We start from the raw sequence: 16534 nt of genomic DNA, 5'->3' as shown, positions 1-16534 counted from the left end.
AATCTTTATTATCACAAGTAGGCTTACATTAACACTGCAATGAAGTCACTGTGAAATCTGTAGTTTCTTATGGTCTTGGGCAGAACAGTTGACATACCAGAGTGATGCAGCCAAATAGGATGCTTCCTATGGTGCATTTGTAAAAATTGGCAGAGTCAATGTGGACATGCCAAATTTAACTATTTTCCTGAGGAAGTATAGGCGCTGTTGTGCTTCCTTGGTCATAGAGTCAAAGTGGGTGGACCAGGACAGATTGTTGGTGATGTGCACAGCTAGGAATTTGAAGCTGTTAACCAACTCCACCTTGGGACCATTGATGCAAACAGAGGTGTGTACAAACTATAAGTGCTAAAAATATTAAATACTTACCTGACTGTACTCACCCAATCAGCAGGTTCCACTTGCCCCAAGTCACTTTTGAATCCTGATGACATCTTAGGAGTACAAATTCCAAGGTAGCACTCCACTTTCACTCTTTCTCAAGCTCCTTTTTCCTCCCGGCTCTGCTCTCAGTCTCACTCTTTCTCGCGCTTTATGCTCCGGGCTCCGCTCTGTCTCTCCTTTATCTCCCAGCTCCATCTCAGTCTTGCTCTTTATTACACTCTTGCCCTGTCTCTGGTCATTTTCCTGTAATGCCACTCTTTGTTTTTTTTTTTAAACAAGAACTAACTGCATGACACTGTTCCCAGACTGATCCCGCTGTTATGGGAGATGCCACTTCTCAGCCCCAATCCTGTATATTGTCCAGGTCTTGCTGCATTTGGACATGGACTGCTTCAGTATACGAGGAGTCGAATGGTGCTGAACAATGTGCAGTCATCAGCGAACATTTCCACTTCTGACATAATGATGGAAGGAAGTCATTGATGAAGCAGCTGAAGATGGTTGGGATTAGAACACTACCCTGAGGAACACCTGCAGTCATGTCCTGGAGCTGAGACGATTGACCTCCAACCACCACATCCATCTTCTTTTGTACCAGGTATGACTCCAACCAGTGGAGAGTTTTCCCTCTGATTCCCATTGCCTTCACTTTGCGAGGGCTACTTGATACCATACACAGTCAAATGCTGCTTTAATGTCAAGGGCATTCATTCTCGCTTCACCTCTGTCATTCAGCTCTTTTGTCCATGATTGAACCAAGGCTGTAATGAGGTCAGTAGGAGAGTGGCACCAGCGGAATCCATACTAAGCATCTGTGAACAGATTATTGGTGAGTAGGTGCCGCTTGATAGCACTGTTGATGACCCGTTCAATCACTTTGCTGATCAAGGGTATACTGATAGGCGATAATTGGCGGGTTGAATCTGTCCTGTTTTTGTGTACAGGATATACCTGGGCAATGTTTCATATTACTGGGTAGATGCCAATGTTGTAGCTGTACTGAAACAGCTTGGCTAGGGGTGCGGCATATTCTGGAGCACACGTCTTCAGTACTATTGCTGGAATATTGTCAGGACCCATAGCCTTTGCAGTTGTGTGCAGTTTTGGTGTCCTTATCCGAGGAAGGATATTCTTGCTATAGAGCAAGTGCAGTGAAAGTTTATCAGGCTGATTGCTGGGATGGTGGGTCTGTCGTACGAGGAGAGACCAAGTCGGTTAGGATTATATTCATTGGAGTTCAGAAGAGTGAGAGGGGATTATCTAACAGGATTAGACCAGGTAGATTCAAAAAGAATGTTCCTGATGGTGGGGGAGTCCAGAAGTAAGAGTCATAGTTTGAGGATAATGGGTGAACCTTTTAGGACTGAGGTGAAGAGAAATTTCTTCATCCGGAGAGTGGTGAATCTGTGGAATTCACGATCACAAAAAGTAATTGAGGTGAAAATATTGTGTAATTTCATGAAGGAATTAGATATAGCTCTTGGGATGTAGGGATATAGGGAAGGGAGGATCGGGAGGGATATTGAACTTGGAGATCAGCCATGATCATAATGAATGGTGGAGCAGGCTCAAAGTGCCGAATGGCCCCTTCTTGCTTCTATTTTCTATGTATGTTTCTATGTATCCAGTGCCATCAGCCATTTCTTGATATCATGTGGAGTGAATCAAATTGGCTGAAGACTGACATGTGTGATGCTGGTGACCGAGATGGATCATCCACTCAGCACTTCTGGCTGGCTGAAGATTATTGCGAATGCTTCAGCCTTGTCTTTTGCACAGATGTGTTGGACTCCTCCATTATTGGAGGATGGGGATATTTGTGGAGACTCCTCCTCTGGTGAGTTGTTTAACTGTCTAATTGTTTAATTGGATATGGCAGGACTTCAGAGCTTAAATCTGATCCATTGGTTGTGGAATTACTTAGCTTAGTCTATTGCTTCCTGCTTGTGCTGTTTGGCATGCATGTAGTTCTGTGCTGTAGCTTCACCGGATTGACACCTCATTTTATAGCATATATGATGTTGCTTCAGACATGCCTTCCTGCACTTTTCATTGAACCAGGGTTGATCCTCTGGCTTGGTGGTAATGGTAGAGTGGGGGATATGCCGGGCCATGACGTTACAGATTGCGGTTGAGTACAATTCTGCTGCTACTCATGGCCCACAGCACCTCTTGGATGCACAAGAAATCTGTTCAAATTCTATCACATTTAGCATAGTGAATTATGTCACCGCCACCCGTACAGGTACAGCCTGAATTTTTAACACTCCCTTGCATTGGACGAAACTGGGCTAGGAATGCAGATAAAACAAAGGGAACAATTTATCCATCATTCTGCTGCATTTCATTAGGTGCTTATGTTAATCGGTTCAGTTGATCAGTTTAACAAGACACTGGCCACAAGCTGGCAGGGTCTTCATTAAATATGTAGCTTACATCCCAATGATGACTCTGAGCTTCTTCCCCTCCCTCAATCACCTTCACCCTGACTGCCTGGGATTAATCTTGCAGGCGCCCAGTGGTAACTCCTGTCTGTGAATTTCCGCTCCTGCTTCCCATGGGTAGTGTATGTGGCTACATTCCAGCAGATTCCAATGAAGCAGATCCTACTTATCTTGAAATTATAAATATGTTTGATTTTGAAAATGGTCAGTTAATGAAAGCTTCATACCGACACAACGATAAAGGAGAGAACGAACAAGTTCAATCTCAGTCTCGAGTTCGGCAAGACGGAAGTGCACTGTCTGGTTGCGTAAGACTGATTGGCCAAAGATTTTTCGTTGACGTGCATATTCGATTGTTTCCTGTATGATGTTTTGCATTGGAGCCAAAGCTGCAAAGAGAAAAATAACATTTTTGCATAAGTGTTAATTGTGCACAATGATATAACACATTGAAACAGAAATATATTGGGCCAGATTTACCTGTTCTAACTCGGGACCAAAGTGCATCAGGCATAGTTTAAAAATGGTAGGCGGGACCTGAATGCAGGTTTCCCGTCCACTCCATTCTCAATGCCAGTGGATACTGTGCAGATAAGGGGATCTGCATTCTGCTGTTCCAATATTGCCTGCACTACAGCGGAAATGGGCATTTCCAAATTTGCACAACTTTGATGAAGAAGGCTTGGCTTTGGCAGGCGACTTGAATAATACCAGCACAGGTGTCATGAACCATGGTTTAGAGGTGGGAAATGGCTGCAAGTCAAGGACAAATTATGTTGTCTACTCCACGTGTTATAATGAAATGTTGCAGCACAAATTATGCATGTTTTTAACGACAGTGATTGATCATAGCGCTTTGTTTGAAAAGGTAAATGGTCATTATAAAGGGAAAGAATAGCACTGTGAAAGTGGAAAAGTATTTAGATGCATTAGAGCACAGTATCCACGTAACAAAATGCTATTCCACATTGTAGTATTGAAATACAGACCTGATTGTTTAAAGGTTCCTTCCTATTTTAATTTTCTCATTGAAGTTCAACTGTTTGGATGTTTGAAAGCTTCCACAGAAGCCCAAAGTGCAGAAAGAGGCCATCATACCCATTGAGTCTGCACCGATCCTTGAAAAGAGCAGTCTACCTAGGCCCACGCCCACATCCTATCCCCGCAATCCAGTAACCCCACCCAACCTTTTGGACATAAAGGGGCAATTTAGCATGGCCAAATCAATCTAAGCTGCACATCGTTAGACTGTGGGAGGAAATCGGAGCACCCGGAAGAAACCCATTTAGACATGAGAAGAAAGTGCAAACGCCACACAGTCACCCAAGGCCGGAATTGAACCCGGGTCCCTTGCGCTGTGATGCAGCAATGCTAACCACAGTGCCACCCTAGCTTTGATAGATGGCTGAGCTTTTAGTAAAGTGACAAAGTTCAGCCATCTGTTTGACTGCGCAGAACTGAAAGATAGCTGAGATTCTGGCTGTGTTCAAAGGCTCCAATAGATCCTGCTCAGCAAGATCTTTTCATAAACTGTCAAGGGGAAATGTGAGCTTGTTTATTTTGACAGACTTATGAGCTTTTAAGAGGATAATGTTTTTATAACACTATTCAAGTAATATTTGTTTATTTGGACACATCATCTGTCCACAATCTTTCTGCAGACTTTGGTCCACCATTCCATCATCCACACCCTCTTGTCCCACTCAGTAGGGTTGTCCTCAAATTAGTTTCACATTTAGCTATTTAATCATAGCCAGAGCATCTCCTTCAATAACTTCTCTACATGTCTTACACCTCTGGAGTAATCCCTGATCCACCACTAAATTCTGGTGGGCTCAGGGATATTTGGTGTCAACTGGCTCAATAATTAGCCTGACAACTTGCTGCGAGTGGGCAAGTTTCTTTCATACGCCTGTTCTTGCCTCCAACTTAATTGTGGGAGGTTTTCCTGCCGTCGAGGAACTGGTGTGTGGTTACTTACCTGATTAAGTGGGCCTGGCTGCCATGCTTCCCACAACGATGGCCTACATTTATTCCAGCCCCTGGATTTTTTTGTCTCACTGAGTCCATTCCTAGGAGAGTAAGCAATGTTTTGTTTTCCACGTAACATTTGGCTCACGTACAGTAGAAATTACCTACTTGCTGCAACTGACCACAGGCGCTCCTCCTGGAATTGCAACATCTGATAGGTGAAGCCCATTCCTTCTTCCCCAATGAGATATTTTCTTGGAACCCTTACGTCTTCAAAAAATATCTGTGCCGTATCTGATGACCTCATGCCCAACTTATCGATCTTTTTAGCGATATGGATTCCTAAAAATGTAATTCATATGGTTAACTAATTAAGAATACTGAATTAAATTTCCTATTCTCAACAGAAATGTTTCCTTCAATAAAGACAAACAATAGAAATAAAGTACGAAGGACTAGTCTACCATCAGTCAATAACAAAAAGGTTATGACTTTTAAGTCCCCTAATAAACAAGAGTCAGGACCTAGGCTGACATTTCAGTGCAGTGTTGAAGGAGTGCTTCATTGCTGATGTTGCTGTCTTTTGAATGATAGGAGGCTCAACCCAGGCACCTTTCTCAACAACAAAAACTCCCTCAATCCTCTGACCACTCACAGGTAGTGAGTGGTATTGAATGATGTGACCAGATAAGGAGCCACCAATGGTTGCAGACTGCATTGGAGGTGGGGTTGTGTGGAAAATGTGGCCCTTCCAGCCAAGCTTTCCTTAAATCTCTTTTAATCATTAGACCTCTTCCGATCTTTCATATCATTTCCTCCGCATCTTGTTTGCTTTCCATTATCTACTGCCCTTTTTACCACCACCACCACATCCTCATCACTATTCCAATCCCTTTTCAGTGAACCATTAATTAAGTTTTCTATCCACTCCTCATTCTTGTCTTTTTTTTAAAATATGTTTATTCAAAGTTTTTCCAACAAAAATTTTCAACCAATTAAACCGCCCCCCTGTAACAGAAAAAAGAGAAAAGAACAGAACAAAACATAAACATATCAATGAAACATACTACAGCACCTGTACAATGGGTTTCTCCCACACATAATAACCCTCCCATATGCTTTTTATAAGTACCCTAGGGAAACAAAACCTCCCCAGCCCGCCCAGCTACCTCCTCCCCCCCCCGAAAGAGACACCCCCCTCCCCTCCCCTCCCCCCCTGGGTTGCTGCTGCTGCTGACCGACCTCATTCTAACGCTCCGCGAGATAGTCTAGGAACGGTTGCCACCGCCTGAAGAACCCCTGCGCAGACCCTCTCAAGGCAAACTTTATCCTCTCCAGCTTAATGAACCCTGCCATGTCATTTATCCAGGCTTCCACACTGGGGGGCTTCACGTCCATCCACATGAGCAAGATCATCCGCCGGGCTACCAGGGACGCAAAGACCAGAATACCGGCCTCTTTCGACTCCTGCACTCCCGGCTCGTCCGCCACCCCAAATAGTGCCAGCCCCCAACCTGGCTTGACCTGGACTTTCACCACCTTGGACATAGTCTTCGCGAAACCCCTCCAGAACCCATCCAGTGCCGGACACGACCAGAACATGTGGCTGTGATTCGCCGGGCTTCCCGAGCACCTCCCGCATCTGTCCTCCATCCCAAAGAACCTACTCAGCCTCGCCCCTGTCACATGCGCTCTGTGAATAACCTTAAACTGTATCAGGCTGAGCCTGGCGCATGAGGAAGAGGAATTAACCCTACTCAGGGCATCAGCCCACAGACCCTCTTCGATCTCCTCCCCCAACTCCTCCCACTTGCCCTTCAGCTCCTCTACCGAAGCCTCCTTCTCTTGCTTCATCTCCTGATATATCGCCAAAACCTTGCCTTCTCCTACCCATACACCCGAAATCACCCTGTCCTGAATCCCCTGTGCCGGGAGCAACGGGAATCCCCTCACCTGCCACCTCACAAACGCCCTCACATGCATATACCTGAACGCATTTCCCGGGGGTAACCCAAACTTCTCCTCCAGCGCCCCTAGGCTTGCAAACGTCCCATCTACAAACAGGTCCCGCATCCTTCTGATCCCTGCCCGATGCCAGCTCCGAAACCCCCCGTCCATCCGTCCTGGGACGAACCGATGGTTCTCCCGGATCGGGGACCACACCGAGGCTCCCATCTCACCCTATGTCGTCTCCACTGCCCTCAGATCTTTAGTGTTACCGCCACCACCGGACTCGTGGTGTACCTTGTCGGCGAGAGTGGCAGCGGTGCCGTCACCAGCGCCCTCAGGCCCGTGCCCCTGCAGGACGCCATCTCCAACCTCTTCCACGCCGCCCCCTTGCCGTCTATTACCCACTTACGGATCATCGCCACGTTGGCTGCCCAATAGTAGCCGCACAGATTTGATAACGCCAGCCCTCCCTGTCCCTGCTACGCTCTAGAAACACACTCTTTACCCTCGGGGTCTTATTTGCCCACACGAAACCCATGATGCTCCCACCTACCCGTTTAAAAAAGGCCTTGCTAATCACAATGGGAAGGCACTGGAACACAGAGAAACCTCGGGAGGACCATCATTTTAATCGACTGTACCCTACCCGCTAGCGAGAGTGGCATCACATCCCATCTTTTAAAGTCCTCCTCCACCTGCTCCACCAGCCGCGTCAAATTAAGTTTGTGCAGGGCCCCCCAGCTCCTATCTACCTGGATCCCCAAGTACAGAAAGCTCCTTTCCGCCCTCCTCAACGGTAGGTCGTCTATCCCTCGTCCCTGGTCCCCTGGATGCACCACAAAGAGCTCACTTTTCCCTACATTGAGCTTATAGCCCAAGAAGTCCCCAAACTCCCTTAGGATCCGCATGACCTCCACCATCCCCTCCACTGGATCTGCCACATACAGCAACAGGTCGTCGGCATACAGCGACACCCGATGCTCCTCTCCCTCTCGGACCAGCCCCCTCCATTTCCTGGACTCCCTTAATGCCATAGCTAAAGGCTCAATTGCTAATGCAAACAACAGGGGGGACAGGGGGCACCCCTGCCTCGTCCCTCGATACAGCCGATTCGTAGCCACACTTGCCACCGGAGCTCTATATTGGAGCTTAACCCACCTGATAAACCCCTCCCCAAACCCAAACCTCCGCAACACTTCCCAGAGATACTCCCACTCACCCGGTCAAAGGCCTTCTCCGCGTCCATAGCTGCCACTATCTCCGCCTCTCCCTCCACCGAGGGCATCATAATCACATTGAAGAGCCTCCGCACATTGGTGTTTAGCTGCCTGCCCTTTACAAATCCCGTCTGGTCCTCATGAATCACCCCCGGGACACAGTCCTCAATTTTCGTAGCCAGCACTTTTGCCAGCAACATAGCATCCACATTGAGGAGCGAGATCGGTCTATACGACCCACATTGCAGTGGGTCCTTGTCCCGCTTCAGGATCAGAGATATCAGCGCCCCGGACATTGTCGGGGGCAGGGTCCCCCCCCTCCCTTGCCTCATTGAAAGTCCTCACTAGCAACGGGGCTAACAGGTCCGCATACTTCCTGTAAAACTCAACCGGGAACCCATCTGGCCCCGGGGCCTTCCCCGCCTGCATGCTCCCCAGTCCTTTAACCAGCTCCTCCAACCCAATTGGCGCCCCCAAACCAGCCACCTCTGCTCCTCCACCCTCGGGAACCTTAGTTGATCTAGAAATCGTCGCATCCCCTCTTCCCCCATTGGGGGCTGAGACCTGTACGCACTCCGCACCGTAGTTCCCCTGCTATCCTTAACTCCACCTATCTCCCTCGCTGCCATCCTCTTACGGAGCTGATGTGCCAGCATCCGGCCCACCTTCTCCCCATACTCGTACGTCGCCCCTTGTGCTTTCCTCCACTGTGCCACTGCCTTCCCTGTGGTCAACAGGTCGAATTCTATCTGGAGACTTCGCTGCTCCCTAAGTAGTCCCTCCTCGGGGGCCTCTGCATATCTCCTGTCTACCTTTAGGATCTCCCCCACTAACCTCTCCCTTTCCCTGCCCTCCCTCTTCTCCCTGTGAGCCCTGATGGAGATTAACTCTCCCCTGACCACCGCCTTCAGCGCCTCTCATACTACCCCCACCTGCACCTCCCCATTGTCGTTGGCCTCCAAATACCTTTCAATGCACCCCCGCACCCTCCCGCACACCTCCTCATCCGCCAGTAATCCCACATCCAGACGCCACAGCGGGCGCTGGTCCCTCTCCTCTCCCAACTCCAGCTCCACCCAATGTGGGGCGTGGTCTGAGAACTCCATTCCCTCCACTTTCGGGATCAGCACCCTACTCAAAACAAAAAAATCTATCCGGGAGTAGGCTCTGTGTACGTGAGAGAAAAAAGAAAATTCCCTGGCCAGGGGCCTAGCAAATCTCCACGGGTCTACTCCCCCCATCTGGTCCATAAGCCCCCTAAGCACCTTGGCCGCAGCCGGCCTCTTCCCCGTCCTGGATCTGGAGCGATCTAATGCTGGGTCCAACACCGTGTTGAGATCCCCCCACATTTTCAAGCTTCCTGCCTCCAGATCGGGAATCCGCCCCAACATGCACTTCATAAATCCAGCATCATCCCAGTTCGGGGCGTATACGTTTACCAACACCACCCACGCCCCCTGCAACCTACCGCTCACCATCACGTATCGACCTCCATTGTCCACTACAATATTCAAACACTCCCGTAAGTCAGCTGACTCCTGCTGAGCCCGGCCTCCCCTGCCATCCCATTGCCCCCCCCCCCCCCCACCCCCCGTGTGGGAATCCCCCCTCCCCAGCAATCAATGTGCGCTCCTCCACCCCCCCCCCCCTCCATCCTTCCCTAGCGCGTGAAAAAGCCCACGCTTTTCTGAGCCGGCTCCGCCCCCTCTGGCGCCGCTCTTGTTGCGGCCTTTTTCCCAATTCCCCCATCCCCGGGCCTCCCCTCCCTCCAGCACCGGCGCCCGCATTCTCTCACAGACTCCCCATCAGATCTCTTCCCCCATCCCCATCCATCACCCAACTCGTGGAACATTCCCGACGCATAGTTAAAACCCTGTATACAATTGACATCCCCCCACAACCACAAACTCTCAGTTTGAGTCCAACTTTTCACTTTGTATAAAGGCCCAAGCCTCCTCAGGCGTTTCGAAGTAGTGGTGTCGATCCTGAAACGTGACCCACAATCGCGCTGGCTGCAGCATTCCGAACCTCACCCCCTTCCGATGGAGCACCGCCTTGGCCCGATTAAAACCAGCTCTCCTCTTTGCCACCTCTGCACTCCAGTCCTGATAGATTCGGATCTCCGTATTCTCCCACCTGCTGCTCCGCTCTTTCTTGGCCCATCTCAAGACACATTCTCTGTCCACGAAACGGTGAAACCTCACCACTACCGCCCTTGGCGGCTCGTTGGCCTTTGGTCTCCTCGCCAGGACCCGATGAGCCCCTTCTAGCTCCAGGGGACTCGGAAAGGCCCCTGCACCCATCAGCGAGTTGAGCATCGTGCTCACATATGCCTTGGCATCGGCCCCCTCCACTCCTTCAGGGAGACCCAGAATCCGAAGATTCTTCCTCCTCGACCTGTTCTCCAGGTCCTCGAATCTTTCCGCCCACCTCTTGTGCAGCGCCTCGTGTGTCTCCATCTTCACCGCCAGGCCCAAGATCTCATCCTTGTTCTCCGTTGTTTTTTCCCCGCACCACCCGGATCGCCGTCCCTTGGGCCTTCTGGGTCTCCACTTACCCCTCATTCGCCGTCAGCATTGGCGCCAGCACCTCAAAGCAGCGCTTGAGAAACTCCTGCTGCTCCTGCACCCATGTCGTTTGATCTCCGCCCGCCGCCATCTTGTTTTTTCTCCCTCGCACTTTTCGATGCTCCAAAAACGCTTTTTTGACCGCTCCGTTCCTGTTCCAATCCATATGCTATGGGGGGTGGACCTCGCTATCACCTTCCCACACTGGAAGTCGTCGAAAAATTTCCGTTGAGGCTCCTCTGGAGAGCCCAAAGGTCCGTTTTAGCGGGAGCCGCCGAATGTGCGGCGTAGTTCCGCCTAGCCGCAACCGGAAGTCCATCCACCCCTCATTCTTACTCTATAGTCATTCATCTCACCCTAAAGTTTCAACAAATCTACCCCTACGTCACTCACGTTTGCAAGTACGAATAGCCCATCCCTCACTATTGCCCTATTTTCCTCCTTCCTTCACATTTCTATAATTCCTATCATTCCCGATACAGTTCCTTCAAATGTTAAGTTTACTTATTTTTTTAAATAATTCAGATTAAAATGAGGAAAGCAGTTGCTTATCTTTCTCTGTCTCACTGCTATCAGGAATTCACAACCATATTTCCTAACGGTCAACAAAACAGTGGATGAGCAGTTAGCTTCAAAGTACAACAGTTTTAAAAAATTGAACGATTAACAAGCCTTTTCCTACCCTTCACTTGCCCATTCCCTGCCCTCAGTCTCTCTCCCCTCATCATACACACACATTCTAAAGTTTATCGAAAACACAAAAGCTGCAAACATTGAAAGCTAGAAAGGAGAGAAACAATGTTCCGTCAGTCCAGCTGACTGGGTAATGCTGATGCATCCTGGGAAATTGTCCATGCTTAAACTGTAACATTCAAATTTAGATCAGATTATAACTTTGGGCAAAAATATCAAGCCCAAGAATACATTTAATAACATTACTATATGTGCAACTTTTGGACTTATTTATTTTAAACATGAGAAATTTCAGTTGCTGAAGAAAAAAATAGATGAAAAATATTTTAAAGACTTATTTTGAATGATTTATCGCCACATTGTGCAACCTCAGTATAGTTTATTTTTGCTATAAAATAGCAGCTGCCTGATATATAGCAGCTATCATATAGCAGGGCACATTTTATTACACTGAAATCCCTTAGTAAGTGCAACCCATAAGAATGACAAGCACCGGGCAGCATGGTGGCGCAGTGGGTTAGCCCTGCTGCCTCACGGCGCTGAGGTGCCAGGTTCGATCCCGACTCTGGATCACTGTCTGTGTGGAGTTTGCACATTCTCCCCGTGTTTGCGTGGGTTTCTCCCCCACAGCCCAAAAGATGTGGGGGCGATTCTAAATTGCCCATTAATTGGAAAAAATGAATTGGATACTCTAAATTTTTTTTAAAAAGAATGACAAGCACTTCAAGTGGCTATAATTGGTCTTCAATTAAACTAATTTCACATGCTCCATTTACTTTCTAATAAATCTACCAAAATTCAGCAATTAAGCAGAGTCCAGAAGCTGAATTCACACTGAATGTATGGGGGTTACTGCTTCATATATTTCCTCTGATATCTATTGATTTGTTAGCAGATGTGGCACGAGGATCTTCCACAAACCTCTCAGGTCAGTCTACAATTTAGGTTGACTCTAATTCTTACCTGGTAATTTCATGGGCAGACATATGAGAGATTTGCTTTTCTTAACTGGGCCATCACCCGTGTTTGCTAAAAGACACATCCAGTCAGCTTGACAACCATTAGTTATCCACATTTTCCCTCCATTTATTATGTAGTCATCTCCGTTCTTGACAGCTTTGGTCTCGATATCTGCAAAGATGGACCATTTTCTCAAGATATAAAAGATTACAAGACCCACAAAGCATAATGATCCAAAACATTTTAGAGATTAAAATTGGAGATACTCTGGACGATGAAGCCTCAATAACCTCCAGTGTATTAGGTGAGGAAGGGCAGGATGAAGAGCTGACAGCAGTCGCAAACCATCTTAACAAGGAGTTCAGCGATGATTTCCTGAATGAAGAGTGGCCAAAGGGCAATCACAAAACCGAGGAGGAGGAATTAGTGTCTCTACCCAAACCCCACAATATATCCTCTCTGTTAGGTCCCTTCCCAACAGCCACTATCCTTGGCCTGAAGGTGGCCATTGAAGAGTGCATAGCTGCTGATGAACCCAAGTCAGGCAAGTGTGCTTCGTTATCCTGACTGTAATATGCAACAAGAATGCGTTGCCTGCAAATATGTGTCTATTAGCATGGCTAGAGCATTGGCAAACTAATAGAAGAGAGTTGGGATAAGAGGGGCATTTTCAGGATGGCAACCTGTAATTAGTAGCACAGGGATCCATGCTGGCGCACAATTATTTACAATATATATATTAATGACTTTACAATATATATTAATGACTTGGACAAGGGAAATGAATGCACAATTACCAAGTTTGCGGAAGAGACAAAAATAAGGGGGCAGGCAAGTGTTGAGGATGACACTAAGAGTCTACAGAGGGATATAGACAGGATAGGTGAACGGGCAAAAACTTGGCAGATGGAATATAATGTAGCAAAATATGAAGTTATGCACTTTGGTAGGAAGAATGAGGGAGCAGAATATTATTTAAATGGAGAAAAATTGCAGAAAACTGCAGCACAGAGGGATTTGGGGTCCTTTTACATAAATAACAAAAAGGTAGCATACAAGTTCAGCAGGTAATTGGAATGTTGGCCATCACTTCAAAGGAATGGAGTACCAAAATAGGGTAGTCCTGCTAAAACTGTACAAAGCACTAGTTAGACCACACCTGGAATACTGAACATTAGGGGCAGTCTAGAGAAGTTTCACTATGTTGAACTTGGGTATGGAGGATTTTTTTATGTGGAGACGTTAAGTAGATTGGGCCTGTACTCACTGGGGTTTAGAAGAATGAGGAGCGACCTTATTCCGACATATGGGATTCTCAGGGGGCTTGACAGGGTAGATGCTGAGAAGATGTGGGAGAGCCTAGGATCAGAGGGCATAAATCAGAGAACGAGGTCACCCATTTAAGACAGGGATAAGGAGGAATTTCTTCTCTCAGAGGGTAATCTGTGGAATTCATTATCACAGAGAACTGTAGGGCTGAGCTGTGTGATAGACAGATTTTTAATTTAGTAAGGGAATCAAGGGTTATGGGGATTAGACAGGCAAGTGGAGTTGAGGACTATATCAGACTGGCCATGAGCCCATTGAATGATGAAGCAGACTTGATGGGTCAAACTGCCCTTTCTGATTGAAAGGAACAAAAATTCTAGCCAGCTCTCAATAATGGCTCTCTAAAAAATGCTGCATTTGGCAGAAAACTGTTAATTATTTGTCCAACTTTGTATTGTGAAGGGATATCATCCAATTAAAATAAAAACTGTACATTAAATCTGACAAGAGAATTTGTAGAAATATCTGCCGATTATGAATAACAGTGATTTATGGTCCAACAGATGTTTATTTTCACTTGATGTACTGTGAAACTGATCAGAGCAATAATATTGCAGTAATAAATCTGTGATATTAAGAGCAGCTTTATTGCTATATTGCTCTTATAAAATCAAAATATGTTTATAATAATAATCTTTTATTGTTAAAAGTAATCTTACAGTAACACTGCAATGCAGTTACTATGAAAAGCCCCTAGTCACCACACTCCGGCACCTGTTCGGGTACACGGAGGGATAATTCAGGATGTTCAATTCACCCAACAAGCACATCTTTCAGGACATGTGGGTGGAAACCAGAGCACCCGGATGAAAGCCACGCAGACACAGGGAGAACGTGCAGACTCCACACAGACAGTGACACAAGCCGGGAATTAAAGCTGTGACTCTGGAGCTGTGAAGCAACAGTGCTAACCACTGTACTACCATGCCATCCAAACTTTCTCAATTAATCACCTTTTCAAGAGCAATTAGGGATGGGGCAGAAATGCTGGCCGAGCCAGCATCACCTACATCCTGCAAAAGAATTTTTAAAAAGTAACAATTCTATTTGTCCTGTTTTAACCCTTAATCTTTCTTCATTCCCATTGTAAACCTTATGTTTTACTATTTTCTATTTTATACTTTCTTATTTACTTGTCTTGAAAAATTTGAAGGGCCCAGGTGCTATTCCTGCATTCTTGAAGCATTCATGCTTACCACCATTTTAGAGGCATTGATTTTGGCATTTAAAAAAGGTATCAACCACAGGCAAGTGAGTGACCGCATTCATATGTAAAAGTTGGACTCCTATGGCACAATTTTTCACCTCAGGTGATGTAAGACGCACACTTTTGTCTGATCGTGATACCTAGTGTAGCATACCCAGAAGAGGTTCAGCTAAGTTTTAATTTTTAAAACTTTTCATGGGTTCTTTCAGGGGTCAGAAAAAGCAGAACTCCTTCTTTGAGGCACACAAAGAAATGTTGGACCTCAGGGGCCCTGCTCTCGTCTTCCCACCCCAAACTCTGAACCCCCACTGCTCAGTTAACAAATTTTGGAGCTTAAGTTTCAAATCTCCACCTTCCTGATGTCGCACCATTCATTTTGGTTGTAATTGAAGATCCTGTACACATTTTAACTTTGTTGAAAAATAGCTTTCAAATCTTCTGTAATGAATGGAAAGTCCATAGTTGAATCACTTTTACATTTCAAATTAGAAAAATTCCTGCTGAATGAATTCAAGTTCAGAATTCTCCAGAGCCAAATAGTACCTGGATGAGATGTAAAATTCAGCCTATAATTCTGGCTGCAATTTTTATAAAGGGTGATACACTGATCTTGCAAGTGATATGAGCTGCTATCTACACTGGAAAATCTCAGCAGGTCTGGCAGCATCTGTAGGGAGAGAAAAGAGCTAACGTTTTGAATCCAGATGACCCTTTGTCAAAGCTAAAGACAGAGAGAGTGGGAAGTATTTCTACTGTGGAGTGAGAATGAAAGATGAGTCCCCACCTCGACATCTGTCAGTTTACCCTCTGATGTTAGTTTCTCTGCAGTTTGGCCTTTCACACCTTTTGTCCTCTCTGGGGACTGCCATTAGCACCCTTTCCTCTTGGTTTGTGGCTATTAGCACCTCGTTTCCCTGGGTTTCTGTGGCTATGACTCATCTTTCATTCTCACTCCCCAGTATAAATATTTCCCACTGTCTCTGTCTTTAGCTTTGACAAAGAGTCATCGAACTCGAAACATTAGCTCTTTTCTCTCCCTACAGATGCTGCCAGTCCTGCTGAGATTTTCCAGCATTTTCTTTTTTGGTTTCAGATTCCAGCATCTACAGTAATGTGCTTTTATCCAGTGCTATCTACACTTCCTGGCCACTAGGTGCTCACACCCAGTGTACCTACTATTTTCTTAGTCACTTTTTGATCATTTCTATTTGAACTTAAATTTTTCCATTTTCCACCTGTGTTGCCGAAAACCTAGTTGAGCACCAGACTTGAAAGCTGACATTGTGACAATTTATACTTAACCGATGTAATCATTAATGAAAAAAAAGCTGCTTTCATATTAGTAACTGCCTGTCACTGACAACTAAAACAATTACTGGCTCTGGGAACTCAAAAGTACCCAGACAAGTAAGAGCTTATTGTGCTGCGAGGTTGGCCACGCTAAATTGCCCCTTAATTGGAAAAATGAATTGGATACTCTAAATTTAAAAAACAAAGGCCACCCTGGAGCAATAACATCTTGCAGGTGGCCTTGCCAAACAGACAGTGGGACTTCCAACCCTCAAAGAGAAGGAGTCCGACACTCAGGTACTGCTGGCCTATCTTGATTGGCAGTTCGAACAACCCCACCCCTGGGACTGCAAGCAGGACTTGAGAATAATCGATACTGGACTAAGATACGTCCCAGGCTTTTATGGAAGGGGACATGGGTATTTGCTTTGGAGGCCAGGCAGGGAAGAAAAGAGAAGATATAATCTGGGAAGTGCCCTGTGGTGCACTGGACACTTGCAAAACATGTATCGTCCCTTCCTC

At 46.4% G+C, this 16534-nt stretch overlaps 1 protein-coding gene across 1 annotated transcript in view; it reads right to left on the bottom strand.

Annotated features, from left to right (window-relative positions):
* LOC140425121 (probable acyl-CoA dehydrogenase 6) overlaps positions 1 to 16534 on the bottom strand; it is a 116720-nt gene that overhangs the window by 14504 nt on the left and 85682 nt on the right. The window contains exons 5-7 of the mRNA XM_072509035.1: positions 12190 to 12357; positions 4968 to 5141; positions 3056 to 3217 (exon numbers count right to left, since the gene is read on the bottom strand). Of these exons, the coding sequence (XP_072365136.1) occupies positions 3056 to 3217; positions 4968 to 5141; positions 12190 to 12357 (504 nt within the window). The remainder of the gene's footprint in view (positions 1 to 3055; positions 3218 to 4967; positions 5142 to 12189; positions 12358 to 16534) is intronic.

The sequence above is a fragment of the Scyliorhinus torazame genome, chromosome 6 (assembly GCF_047496885.1).
Source record: "Scyliorhinus torazame isolate Kashiwa2021f chromosome 6, sScyTor2.1, whole genome shotgun sequence".
Taxonomy (NCBI): Eukaryota; Metazoa; Chordata; class Chondrichthyes; order Carcharhiniformes; family Scyliorhinidae; genus Scyliorhinus; species Scyliorhinus torazame.
The sequence above is the reverse complement of the archived record's forward strand: the minus strand, read 5'-3'. Positions and strand labels throughout refer to the sequence as shown.